Here is a 13,534-nt window from a genome sequence, read left to right on the forward strand (position 1 = left end):
TGATGTCCTTTCAGTGCTTTAAGGGTCTGATCAGAAAAGCCGGGGACAGACTTTTGAGCAGAGCCTGTTGAGACAGGGAAGGGATGATGGTTTGAACTCAGAGGGAGATTCAGGCTGGAGAGAAGGAAGAAATGTTTGATATTGAGAGTGGTGAGAGCCTGGCCCATGTTACCCACAGAGGTGGTAGATGCCCCATCCCTGGAACCATTGCAGGTCAGGTTGTTTGGGGCTGTGAGCCACTTGCTCTAGTTGCAGATGTCCCTGCTGAATGCAGGGGTTTGGGCTGGATGAACTTTAAAGGTCCCTTCCCACCCAAAGCAGTCTGTGGTTCCGTGGTGCTGCTCCACTGGGTGTTCATTCCCATGTGCAGGTGTGTGGGGTTGTACCCCAACCCCCACCTCAGACAATATTTGATATAGGTGGCACAGGCTGAGGAAAGAGGATGCCTCTGTGCATGGTGGTGCTTTGCAGGTTACCAAGCAGCTTACCTCTCACTAAAATAGAGTGCCATCAATTATGAAAGCTGTGTGGTGGCTAGTTACTAGTCTGTCCTTGAGTTCTGCCACTCTCTCCTGTGTCTGGAAGAGGGCTTTGGCTGTGGAGGTTCCAGCCCTCCTTCTGCAGGCACAGACCATTTTTGCTTCTTGGTGTGCAACCTTCAGTGTTGTGCCTGTCTCTGACCAGGCAATCCAGTATCCCATGGATGCTGGCCCCTCACATGGTGTTTACCCCAAGCACTATCTTCTGCTCTTGTTTCTTCAGTTCTCTTGATTCATTGTCCAATGAGCCACTGCTTTGCTCAGCCCAGGAGTAAATGTGCCTCAAAGGCTACAATGAAAGAGTTGTGTATCCAAACCCTCTCTTTTCTCAACCACTTAAATTGCTCTAATTACCTCTTCCATGCATCTGTTCTTTGGAACTTGGTGTCCAGAGAAGGGCAACAAAGCTGGGGAGGGGTTTGGAGCACAGCCCTATGAGGAGAGGCTGAGGGAGCTGGGGTTGCTTAGCCTGGAGGAGGCTCAGGGCAGACCACCTTGCTCTCTACAACTACCTGAAGGGAGGTTGTAGCCAGGCAGGGGCTGGTCTATTCTCCCAGGGACCCAGCACCAGAACAAGAGGACACAGTCTCAAGCTGCACGAGGGGAGGTTCAGGCTGGATGTTAGGAAGAAATTCTTCATAGAGAGAGTGATTGGCCATTGGAATGTGCTGCCCAGGGAGGTGGTGGAGTTGCCATCATTGGAGGTGTTCAGGAAGAGACTTTGGGGTGCTTGGTGCCATGGTTTAGTTGATTAGGTGGTGTTGGATGATGGGTTAGATGTGATGAACTTGAAGGTCTCTTCCAACCTGGTCTGGTCTATTCTATTCTCTTCTAGTCAAGAAGTTGCCAGTAAACATTTAAAAATACTATAGGGGGGGTCCAAAAATCTTGTTCTGAAACTTTAAACTGAACAATTCCAGTGAAACAGCTGAAATGGTCATGGTGACGGACCTGGAACCAGTTCTTGAGTAAGCCTGGTAACTCTGGTCAAAAAGAGCTTGTTAAAAGGTTTTGGTTTCATTAAATCAACAGAAAAGCAAGTACAGCAAGAGAGGGGGAAAAGAACTTCTATTTCCTATTTTTCTCTGAAGGGAGTGTAGGTTGAAAGGAGAGATCAGAGAGGGGCTGGGTACCACCTGGGACAGCATCCTTGGAACCCGTGACCAGAATAGGGCTCCTGTGTTACTGTGCAGCGCCAGGGAACCTCCGGAGCTCCTGGTGCCAGGGGACTTCTGACCCCACATGGGGCTTGTAAGGGCTGTTTAAGTCAAGCACTTAGAAATCGTGGCTGCTGCTTGTACTTCGTGTTCAAATCTGTGTGCAAAGCCCAACCAGCCAGTTCCCCTCTGTGCACATTTTGGAGCTCAGTGAATTTTCACAAAGGGAGTCAAGAATTATTACATATTCTCCCCTTCCCCCCCCCCCCATCCCTGATAGCTTCAAAAATGAGCCTATTCTTTGCTAAAAATAAATGTCACAAAATAGAACCTGCTTTCTATAATTCATCTGCTTTCTTCCATTTCCCTCTGAATGAAACTAAAAAGACATTTTCCAGGCTGTTAATTTGACTTCGCTTTAGTTCTCTTTCCCTTTCCTCCTCCTCCCTGCCCCCTCTGAATGAAAGGTTTCTCACCCAGTCTAAATAGATTTCTTTTTCTGTTTTACTGTTTTGAAAAGACTTCTTCCCTGCCTGGATATATTTTTTTTGCAACAGGCTTGAAGCTTTCCTTTGGCTGTTGGGTGTACATTGTGTAGGAAATGGAAATGCTGTGGAAAAGAGGGACTGTTTGTATGTTCTCTTGAAAAGCTGCTTGTTTTCAGGGTGTTACCAGCTCCTGTGGCATCTCTGTGTGTGCAGGCTCGACTTCTTTTTGTATGTCTGACCAGTAGAGTCACCAGTGTGACAGAAATAGACTTCAGATGGAAACTCAGCATGAGAAGAGATGGGTTTGGTGGGATTGGGAATTCCAGGGAAAGGTCAAAACAGCGTTGGATTGAAGGGAGCAGTGGCACACAGTCTCTGTGCCCTGTTATTTGAATGTGGATGCCACGTGGTGCTGCAGTCCAGGGAGAAGCTGTGCTTGTTCTGGGGACAAGGTTGCTAGTTGTGGCTCTGAGTTTCACTGTGTTCTGTTGGATGGCATGGCAGGATGAAACCAGAACTGTGCTCCCCAAGGCCCTGGGGTGTTTACTGAGCTCAACTACAGCAGCACACCCGGGGAGTGATGAGCTTCCCAAGCTGTTGGTGTTTGAGGAGACAGCCTGTGCATGTCTACTCAGCTTGCAGACAGTGTTTAAAGCAGAACAGAACAACTGATGAAGCCATGCTAAATGGGCTTATGGGTTTGTGTGTCCCAACACCTGGGGCCTTGAGCCAGGAGGGCAAGGGGATGGAGTGAGAGACAAGGCCATGATGCTCAGGAAAGAGAGTAGACTAGAATAGACCAGACCAGGTTGGAAGAGACCTTCGAGATCACTGCGTCCAACCTATCATCCAGCACCATCTAATCAACTGGGTCCTCTTGTTCACTGCATCAGGTTGTTCAGAGCCACATCCAGCCTGGCCTTAACCTCCAGGGATGAGGCTTCTACCATCTCCCTGGGCAACCTGTTCCAGTGTCTCACCGCCCTTATGGTGGAAAACTTCTTCCTAACATCTAATCTAGATCTCCCCTCCTCTAGTCCTATCACTACCAAACACCCTAAAAAGTGGTGCAGGACTGCAGGGAGTGCAACCCAGGATTGCTTGCAGTCCCTCCAAGCAGGCTGAGAAAGTGGCGTTCAGATTAATGAATGGAGAGCACTTGGTTCATCAGTGAATGGGTATGAAAGTAGTTAGCATTGAAGAGGACAAGGAAAAGATTAATTTCAGTTACTTTAGCAAAAGAATGAGGTAATTTAATGAAGAACAGAGTGTGGAGAGAAAGATGGGAAGGAGACCAAAGCCTCTGGAAGACATGAAATATGATGTACCTATTTTTAGACAGAAAAATAAGAGGAAGATAAATTATCTTTCTACTTGATTGTTATCTCCAGTCCTTCAAGATCTCAGATGATTTCTTTCATATGGATGTGGCTGGGCAGGAGTTTGAGGCAGAGGGCTAGAGTGCAGAACTTTACCACAGCGTGGTGACAACAGAAAGAAAAGATGTGGTCATAGCATCAGAGGAGGGCACGACAGTCAGGAGTGTGGCAGGCTCCTCCTGTGGCCAAGAGGGGCAGGGTGGTCAGGTCCTGCACAGCCAGCAGGGTGACTGTGAGCAGGAGCTCACCAAAATCCCAGTCCCTGTCCAGAGGAGTCCTTGTTGGCAGCCCCAGCCACTTCATTAGCACAGTCTCTCAAAATTGCCTGCCAAGGGGCTTGACTGGCGTCCTCAGCTGCTGCTTCTCCTGCACCGGTTTGCGTTTCTGAAGTCAGCACTTCAAACCTTCCTGTGCTTGTGGGGTCCCACAAGGAGTTAACCTGCAGGCCACAGAGCTTTCCTCTGCGCCCACCTGTGTTATTTCTGCTAATTTTGGATTCCTCTTGAAACTTCAGCGGTCCCCAGGACGTCACGTGAAGAGTGTGCGGGGCTTGTTTTCCAAGGGAGAGCTTTGGGCCTGTTACCTACTGAGCAAGGCCACGCTTCATGCTTTGGAAACAACCTGCCAGACAGTTTTAATTAGAGCCCTCACAATCCCCAAGATCTTGTTTTCTTGCTGGTTTGAATGTGGCCTTTTGGTTTCCATCATGCACAGATCACTCTGTGGTGGGTTGAGAGAGAAGGCTCAGCTGACCTGATGACCACTCCAAAGCCAGTTCCCATGCTTCAGGAGGGACTCGAGCACAAGCCCTATGAGAAGAGGCTGAGGGAGCTGGGGTTGCTTAGCCTGGAGAAGAGGAGGCTCAGGGGAGACCTTCTTGCTCTCTACAACTACCTGAAGGGAGGCTGTAGCCAGGAAGGGGTTGGTCTCTTCTCCCAGGCAACCAGCACCAGAACAAGAGGACAAAGGCTCAAGCTGTGCCAGGGGAGGTTTAGGCTGGAGGTGAGGAGAAAGTTCTTCCCAGAGAGAGTTGTTGGCCATTGGAATGTGCTGCCCAGGGAGGTGGTGGAGTCACTGTCCCTGGAGGTGTTCAAGAGGGGACTGGATGTGGCACTTGGTGCCATGGTTTAGTCGTCATGAGGTGCTGGGTGGCAGGTTGGACTTGATGATCGTTGAGGTCTCTTCCAACCTTGTTGGTTCTATGATTCTCTGAGCCTTCCTAGTGAAAATCTGAGAGGATTTTCACAGCAGATGCAAAAAGGAGAGGTCTGTCCATGGGGGTGTTTGTGGAGGAACATCCTTCTGCTTTTACATTTCCTTTAATTTTGGGGGTTGGGGGGAAAGCCCCCCTTGACTCCACTGAGGAAAGCAGTGAGTAGGGGGGATATGGGGATATTGTTGTAAAAATACATTATTCTTCTTCTTAACTGATTTTTGTCTTTTCTGTTTTTCAGCCAGAAAATTTACAGAAGAATTGGCTTCGGGAATTTTATCAGGTAAAGGAAAAGTTTGGTTTCTCCTGGAGCTCTAAGCACATTTGCTTAATTAATAAGTTCTTTTGCTCTGTGAAGTTATAGTCTGTATAGTCAAAAGCAACCTCTATGGTCAAAACCATCCCTAAAAGGTATGTCTCCTCCTGGATTGCCAAGTAGCAGTTCCAACCTAAGCCATTCTGTAATTCCATGACTCTGTGATCAAAACCAAATTTGAAGCTGGGGCATTTACTGTAGTTGACTTCTCCATGTTTGTCTAAAGACCACCTATGACTTACCTTGGGAGCCAAATGTGTGGGCTTTCCAAATAATTGAAGTAACCATGAATTCAGAGGGCATTCTTTAATTCATTTTGGACACAGGTGTTACCAGATCCCTTAGAAAAGAGTGGTCCCTGCCCATGCTGGGGAGGTTGGAGTAGAAGATCTCTAAGCTTCCTTCCAGTCTGAGCTATTCTATGACTGAAACCCACACCACATCTTCATGAAAGGTTCTTCCTATGAATGAAATATAGCTAGGAAATGCATTGCTAGCTTATGCATTTTTATCAAGGAGCCTCCTTATATGTTCACTTGTTTCCTGAAGTAAGATGAACCCTGCAGAAATCCTTCTGAGCAGTTTGTGGAAAACAGGAAGAGGAGGTCGAAAGACTCGAGCTGCTGCTGGTATCTTAGTGCAGGGAACCACTGAGATGTAACTGGGTGTGATCTGGCGTTGTCCTGGTGAATATTGTGTCCACAAAGCTCAAAACAGTCTCAAGCTGTGCCAGGGGAGGTTTAGGCTCGAGGTGAGGAGAAAGTTCTTCACCGAGAGAGTCATTCGTCATTGGAATGTGCTGCCCAGGGAGGTGGTGGAGTCCCCATCCCCCCATCCCTGGAGGTGTTCATGAGGGGATTGGATGTGGCACTTGGTGCCATGGTCTAGTCATGAGGTCTGTGGTGACAGGTTGGACTCGATGATCCTCGAGGTCTCTTCCAACCTTAGTGATACTGTGAGACTGTAAAACAGGGAGAACTTAATTCATCATCACTCCTGTGTGGCTGCTCAGGTGTGGGGTCAGGATGAGTGAAAGTGCAGCTACAGTAGAGCTGAACCCATCCCTCAGTAGTTTTGCCACAGTCACCTTCCCTCTCTGTGCCTCTTCCTTCCCTGTCTGTGATCCAAGAAAGCTGTATTTAAAAGAAGAAGAAAAGCAAAGGCTGCAAGTTCTGCTCGTGGCTGGTCCCCAGCAGGTTTGAGGGCAGTGGCATTCATGGCCTTGAACCCCTCTCCCTTCAGCATGCAGCAGTGTGACTTTACACCCTGCTCACAAACCTCCTAGGAACTTTGTCAGAAGCTCTTAGGGAAGACCCTCATCTGCTTGGACGAGAGGTAGCACAGCGTGGTCCTGAGCCGGGGCTGCCTTGCAGCCCGGTGAACGAACAGCTGTAGGATCTGGGTTTGTTTTTTGAGTGTGCACAACTCTGCAGACTGGAAAATGACTCGTAATGCTTCTTGGTAAACTCGAAACCCAGAGAAACCACAGACCACAGGCTTTTTCCATTCTTCTGAGGAATTCAACTTACATGTGTCGCTGCGTCAGGGCAGCTTGCGTAACTGCGGAGGACGAAGCCCTGCTGTAAGCAGCCAGAAGCATCTCCACGAAGAGGGAAGCACAAGCACCACTCCAAGTTGAAACTGTTTGTAGCGTTTCAAGCCGTACTGGAAACGTGTCTTTTGAGGTGATGTCAAAGAAGGCACAGGTTAGGGGCTGCCCTGCTGGAAAGCAGCTCCACAGAGAAAGGTCTTGGTGTCCTAGTGGAGCTCTCCGTGGGACAACAATGTGCCCTTGTGGCCAAGAGAGCCGATGGGATCCTGGGGTGCTTCAGGAAAAGTGTGGCCAGCAGGGCTGGGGAGGTTCTTCTCGCCCTCTACTCTGCCCTGGTGAGACCACACCTGGAATGCTGTGTCCAGTTTTGGGCTCCATAGTTGAAGAGAAACGGGGACCTGCTGGAGAGAATCCAGTGGAGAGCCACAAGGATGATTAGGGGACTTGAGCATCTCTCCTGTGAAGAGAGACTCAGAGCCCTGGGGCTGTTTAGTCTGGAGAACAGAAGGCTTGAGAGGGGATCTGATCAATGTCTATCAATATCTGAGGGGTGGGTGTCAAGTGGAGGGGGCCAAGCTCTTTTCAGTGGTGCACACTAATAAGATAAGGAACCACAGGTTCAAGCTTGAACATAGAAGACTTCACCTCAACATGAGGAGAAACTTTACAGTGAGGGTGACAGAGCCCTGGAACAGGCTGCCTGGAGAGGTTGTGGAATCTCCTTCTCTGGAGACTTTCAAAACCCACCTGGATGCATTCCTGTGCAGACTACCCTAAGTGATCCTGCTTTGGTGGGGGGTTGGACTTGATGATCTCTGAAGTCCCTTCCAACCTCTAATGTACTGTGATGGGAGCAATGAAGAAGCGCTTTGGGTGTCAGTAAATTAAGAGATTTTAGTTGCTGTGATGGATAAATAGAAGTCACTTAACTGATGTATGATCACTGATTTGCATGCTGCATGCACTCCTGAGAATCTGGTGGCATATGGAGGACTAAAATAACACTCAAATGTCACATACTAAAATTTTTATACTTACTGCCATTGATGCAGCATTATTAACATGGAAAATATGGAAGATCTAATGCCACCATTATAAACAGAGGGCTGCAGCTCCTCTCCTAGGAGGACAGGCTGAGAGAGTTGAGGTCTGGAGAAGAGAAGGCTCTGAGGAGACCTTATTGTGGCTTTCCAGTATCTGAAGTGGGCTACAAGAAATCTGGGGAGGGACTTTTGAGGGTGTCAGGGAGTGATAGGACTGGGGGGAATGGATCCAAGCAAGAGGAGGGGTGATTCAGATTGGATGTCAGGAAGAAGTTCATCCCCACGAGGGTGGTGAGACACCGGCACAGGTTGCCCAGGGAGGTGGTGGAAGCCTCATCCCTGGAGGTTTTTAAGGCTTTAAATGCACTTTCAGAGCTGTTTTAGTGACAGCTGGCAAGACAGCAGCCCATAAAGTAGTGTGCTACTCGATTGTGTTTGTTGACCACATAGTTGATGCAGCTGAGGGATGGTGCATTGTGTGATCTGGTTTCCCTGCATTCATCTTGTAGAAGGGGAGCCTGAATTTGGGTGACACATGACTTGGTAGTTTGAAATTCATTTGACTATCAGATACTGGCTGATTTTCTGCCAGTTTACTATTATTTGTGACTTTTCCTTTTTGTTTCACTCTTCCTTAGAGGAAGAGTTCAGCAGAGCTCAGTTCTGGGTATTTATAGTTACTGGTTCCTGGCGTGGTCCTCAGAGGAGGGGGTGGAGAAGCCTTTCCCAGGCATATCATGGAGTGCTGGAACAGCTGGAACCCTTGACATGCCACTGACAATAGGTTCCTAGGAGAAAAGCATAGCCAGGGGACTTCAGAAACTTGCTGGTTTCCCATTACTAAGTGCATGGTGAAACTTTTCCTCCTGCACTGCCCTGCTTTTTTCACTTGATCATGGAAGCCTAGAGTGGTTTGGGTTGGAAAGGACTTCCAAAGGTCATCTAATCCAACCTCCCTGAAGTTAGCAGGGACAGCCTCCACTAGATCAGGTTGCTCAGAGCCTTGTCAAGCCTGACCTTTAATAGCCCCCTGGATGGGACCTCAACTTACCTCCCTGGGCAATCTGTTCCAGCGTTCCACCACCCTCATGGTAAAGAGCTTGTTCCTAACACCCAATCTAAATCTGCCCTTCTCTGATTTCAAACCATTGCCCCTTGTCCTATCACTGCAGGCCTTTGGGAACATTCCCTCTGCAGCCGCCTTGTAGCCCCCTTCAGGTACTGGAAGGCTGCTATTAGGTCTCTTCGGAGCCTTCTCTTCTCCAGGCTGAGCAACCTCAGCTCCCTCAGCTTGACCTCAAAGCAGAGGTGTTGCAGCCCTCTGATCATTTCTGTGGCCCTCCTCTGGTCCTGCTCCATCAGGTCCATGGTCTTCCTGTGTTGAGGGCCCCAGAGTTGGACACAGCACTCCAAGAAAGGTCTCGCTAGAGCAGAGTGGCAGAATCATCTCTCTTGACCTGCTGTCCATGCTGCTTTAGATGCAGCCCAGGATGCCATTGGCCTGCTGGGCTGCAAGTGCCCATCGCTGGCTCATATCCAGCCATATGGGAGGTGGTGGAGTCACCATCACTGGAGGTGTTTAGGAAGAGACTGGATGGGGTGATTGGTGCCATGGTTTAGTTGATTAGGTGGTGTTGGATGCTAGGTTGGACTCGATGATCTTAGAGGTCTTTTCCAACCTGGTTAATTCTATTCTCAGCACCTGAGGATAAAAAAAGTCAGTTGAAAGTCAGCCAGCTTTTGCAGAAGAGTAGTTCCAGAGATGTTGAAGTTGTTCTTCTGTTAGTACTCTAGTAGAAAGATGGCTTAGGAGGAAGACAGGGCTTCTGAAAAATCCATCCACCTGTCCTTGAATGTTTAGACTGATCAAAGTACCTCACCTCATTGAAACACAGTACCATCAGAGACACTCACCAGGTGGCTGAGGAATGCCACGTACCTTCTCTTCTGTGGGTCACAATGTTGACTTGAAAGTGTAATTCCTTATAAAGCAGAAAGAAATGTTAGCTCCCTATCATAGAATAGAATCATAGAATCAACAAGGTTGGAAAAGACCTCAAAGATCATCAAGTCCAACCTCATGCTCCTCTCCCTGTGCTCCATCCCCACCCCACAGGTAGTGTGTGAAGAATGTGTGCTCAGGGGATGGCAGCACAGAGGAGAGATTGGAGATGTACACCCCCCACCCTGAGCCTGCTGCCTGTGGTTAAGGGTAGGCTAAGGTGGTGATTGCTGGAAGGTGTAGATTCTTCTGAGCATCTATTTAGAGCGCAGAGTATCTGAATTTGTGGTTTGTGAGCTCTAGCTCTGGAATTCTTCAACATTTTCTTGCTTTCAGCTTTGGGATGCCAGAAAAACTGCCTGCTCCTGTAGGAAAGTGCAGATTTTTGATTCCTTCTCAAAAGCTTCAGGACCTTGCTGTCTTGAAATGTGGCAGTTGGGGAACTGGCCCAGGGGACTCTTCTTTTTCTTCTGCAATTGCACATAAATTTTGCATCTCACTGCCTCTTGATAGCATCACTGAACTGTTTCTTAATTAGTAAACATGAGCAAGGCAAACAGGAGTATCAGGCCTTCATCTGTAGTGGTTTGAGAGTCAGCTCCCTCCATATAAGCCACTGGGCAGGGGGTTCCCAGCCCTCCTCAGCTCTACCCCTTACCTGTAACTGCACTCCTGCCATCCTCTCCTGAACCTGCTGCCCTGGGTACCGGATCTGGAACCTGGGAAGATGCAGGTGGCCACAATTAGGGGCTGTCAGGACTGTAGGAAGCTAAACCTAGAGCTATCCACCTCCTTTGTGGTCTAATTCAGGACAGCAAAGCCTTGAAAGCTGAAGGACATCCTGCCTTCTGGAGAGCTACCATGCTCTTTTGGGTGCAGAATGGCATAGTGGTGTCAACAGGGCTGGCAAAGGGCAGTTGGTGATCTTCTGCAGCTCTGTCTTACCTCTGGAGTACAAAAGGTACAAACTGTGCTTTGCTTTTTACCCTGAGAGGAACATGAGCACTTGAGGAGCTGCCTGCCATCTGATAAAGAGAAGATGGCTATCTGTGTGTGATCTGCACATAGGTTGCACCTGCTAGTAAACTGTTAAAGCATTTTGATAGGTGCATTTAAGCTCCAAGTGTGGTGATTCTCTCAGCTTTACTCTCAAGCTCCCTTTCCAGTTGTTGGTCACAGCTGATGTTGAAAGCATCTCTGTTTGTGCTTGAAAAGGCACCAAGTCCTCTGCTGTAGTGAAATCTTGGCTGGTGTCTGTGACTTTAAACCTAAAAATAGGTCAGATGCTTTGCTTTGAATGCAGTCAAAAGGAAAAAGTGACTTAGAACAACTTCCAGTGTGTGTAGATGGGAGTGATGTTCAAAAGGGGAGCCCAGTTCTCTGGGGTGGGCTGCAGTCAGACCTCTGAGGGAATTGATGTCTGAATAGAATTAACCAGGCTGGAAAAGACCCTCTAAAATCGAGTCCAACCTATCATCCCACACCATCTAATCAACTAAACCATGGCACCAAGCACCCAATCCAGTCTCTTCCTAAACACCTCCAGGGATGGTGAGTCCACCACCTCCCTGGGCAACACATTCCAATGGCCAATCACTCTTTCTATGAAGAACTTCTTCCTAACATCCAGCCTGAACCTCCCCTGGCACAGCTTGAGAGTGTGTCCTCTTGTTCTGGTTGCCTGCGAGAAGAGACCAACCCCCACCTGGCTACAACCTCCCTTCAGGTAGTTGTAGACAGCAAGAAGGTCTCCCTTGAGCCTCCTCTTCTCCAGACTGAGCAACCTCAGCTCCCTCAGCCTCTCCTCACAGGGTTGTGCTCCAGACCCCTTCCCAGCTTTGTTGCCCTTCTCTGGACACCTTCCAGCAGCTCAACATCTTTCCTAAACTGAGGGGCCCAGAACTGGACACAGGACTCAAGGTGTGGCCTAACCAGTGCTGAGTACAGAGGCACAATAACTTTCCTGCTTCTGCTGGCCACACTATTCCTGATCTGGACCAGGATGGCACTGGCTGCCTTGGCCACCTGGGCACACTGCAGACTCATGTTCAACCTACTATCAACCAGTACCCCCAGGTCCCTTTCTGCCTGGCTGCTCTCAGCCACTCTGACCCCAGCCTGTAGCACTGCATGGGGTTGCTGTGGCCTATGTGCAGAACCTGGCACTTAGATGTGTTCAATCTCATGCCCTTGGCCTCTGCCCATCTGCCCAGCCTGTCAAGGTCCCTCTGCAGAGCCTCTCTATCCTCTAACAGATCAACTCCTGCCCCCAGCTTGGTGTCATCTGCAAACTTACTGATGATGGACTCAATGCCCTCATCCAGATCATCAAGAAAGATAGGCTGGCAGTGGGTGCCAGTGAAACCAATTCCCTTCAAACCATTAACCACTCTGCCTGAGTAACTGCTAAACAATTCTCTGTTTCCTCCAGTGTGTTTGGATTTTTTTTAAGTAAGTTTTCATAAAATCTTTTGAGTCTTCACTTCCATGAAACAATTGGTTCATAACCTTGAAGAGTCTTTGATCTCCCTGGTAGCACAGTCAGTTACTGTAAGTGCCCTGGCTTTGCAGGGCATGTTTTGGGTTGGGCTCGATCTTGGTAATGAGCCTGCCACACATTGCAGATGTGTGCTGGATGAAGCAGACAACACTTGTTCAGTTGGATGCTCTTGGCAGCCCCTCCAGCTTGCTGGTCACCAAGATGTTTGGAAGGTGTAGGAATTGTCTGAGTGGTTTTACAAGATAATACTTGAGGGGGTTTGTAGTTGAACAAAGAAAGAACAGAGGCTATGGCTGGAAGATAAAAGTTCCTAGAGAATGCTGTAATGGGATAAAATATCTATGAGCAAAGGTCTCTGGCCTAGTGGGCATCCTGGTTAGCTAAGGAGAACAAACAACAGGCAATTGTTGTGCAAAACCACTTCAGTATCACTGGAGGTGATGAGGAAGAGATGACAGTTTGCCTGTCAGGGGGGTCTTTGCTGGGGAGGGGGTTAGTTTCTTTGGTTCATGCACCCCATCAGAGGTGCCTGCTCTTTCAGCTCTTGGGTGCCAGCTGTGACCTAGGCTGGCATTGATCATGTTGGTACAGGGTGAAAAGGCATGAGGCTGTCAGTGTCCTGGAACAGCTCAGCATGTTACATACTTTGGTGGGTTTGCTGGAGAAGTGTGTAGTAAGCATTTCATAAAGCTGTGGGGGATTGTTCCTGGGAGGATGTCCCAAGACAGCTGTGCCAGCCCAGCTTTGCCAAGGCTTTGTAACTGGGATGTGCAGCAAAACCTGCCCAGGGCTGAGGAAGCCCATTCCCCTCCTGAACTGTCACTATCCCTGCCATAAGCCTGGCACCACAGAAGGAACCGGGCAGTTCAGCACCATGCTGCCCTGTGCTCTGCATTCACAGACTCTCAGCATGGTGGGGGTAGGAAGGGACCTCTGGGCTCTAACCCTGCTGGTAAAGCAGGGGCACCCACAGCAGCTTGCCAAGGATCACAGTGTCCAGGCAGGTTTGGAATCCCTCCAAAAAAGGAGACTCCACAACCTCTTGGGCAGCCTGTTCCAGGGCTCTGTCACAGCAAAGAAGTGCCTCCTCATGTTGAGGTGGAACCTCCTGTGTTCTAGATTGTACCCATTGTTCCTTGTCCCACCACTGGGCACCACTGAAAAGAGACTAGCACAATCTTGACACCACCCCTCTGAGATTTACAGACATTGATAAGATCCCTTCTCAGCCTTCTGTTCTCCAGACCAAATAGCCCCAGGTGTCTCAGTCTTTCTTTGCAGGAGAGATGTTCAACTCCCCCAGCCATCCTTGTAGCTCTGTTGGACTCTCTCCAGCAGGTCTGTG

At 48.9% G+C, this 13,534-nt stretch overlaps 1 protein-coding gene across 2 annotated transcripts in view; it reads left to right on the forward strand.

The window, feature by feature from the left end:
* Positions 1 to 13,534, forward strand: part of INPP5A (inositol polyphosphate-5-phosphatase A) — a 262,105-nt gene that overhangs the window by 58,735 nt on the left and 189,836 nt on the right. For both annotated transcript variants that reach the window (XM_054174722.1, XM_054174723.1), the window contains exon 2: positions 5,018 to 5,059. In XM_054174722.1, the coding sequence (XP_054030697.1) occupies positions 5,018 to 5,059 (42 nt within the window). The remainder of the gene's footprint in view (positions 1 to 5,017; positions 5,060 to 13,534) is intronic.

The sequence above is a fragment of the Dryobates pubescens genome, chromosome 30, assembly GCF_014839835.1.
Source record: "Dryobates pubescens isolate bDryPub1 chromosome 30, bDryPub1.pri, whole genome shotgun sequence".
Classification (NCBI taxonomy): Eukaryota; Metazoa; Chordata; class Aves; order Piciformes; family Picidae; genus Dryobates; species Dryobates pubescens.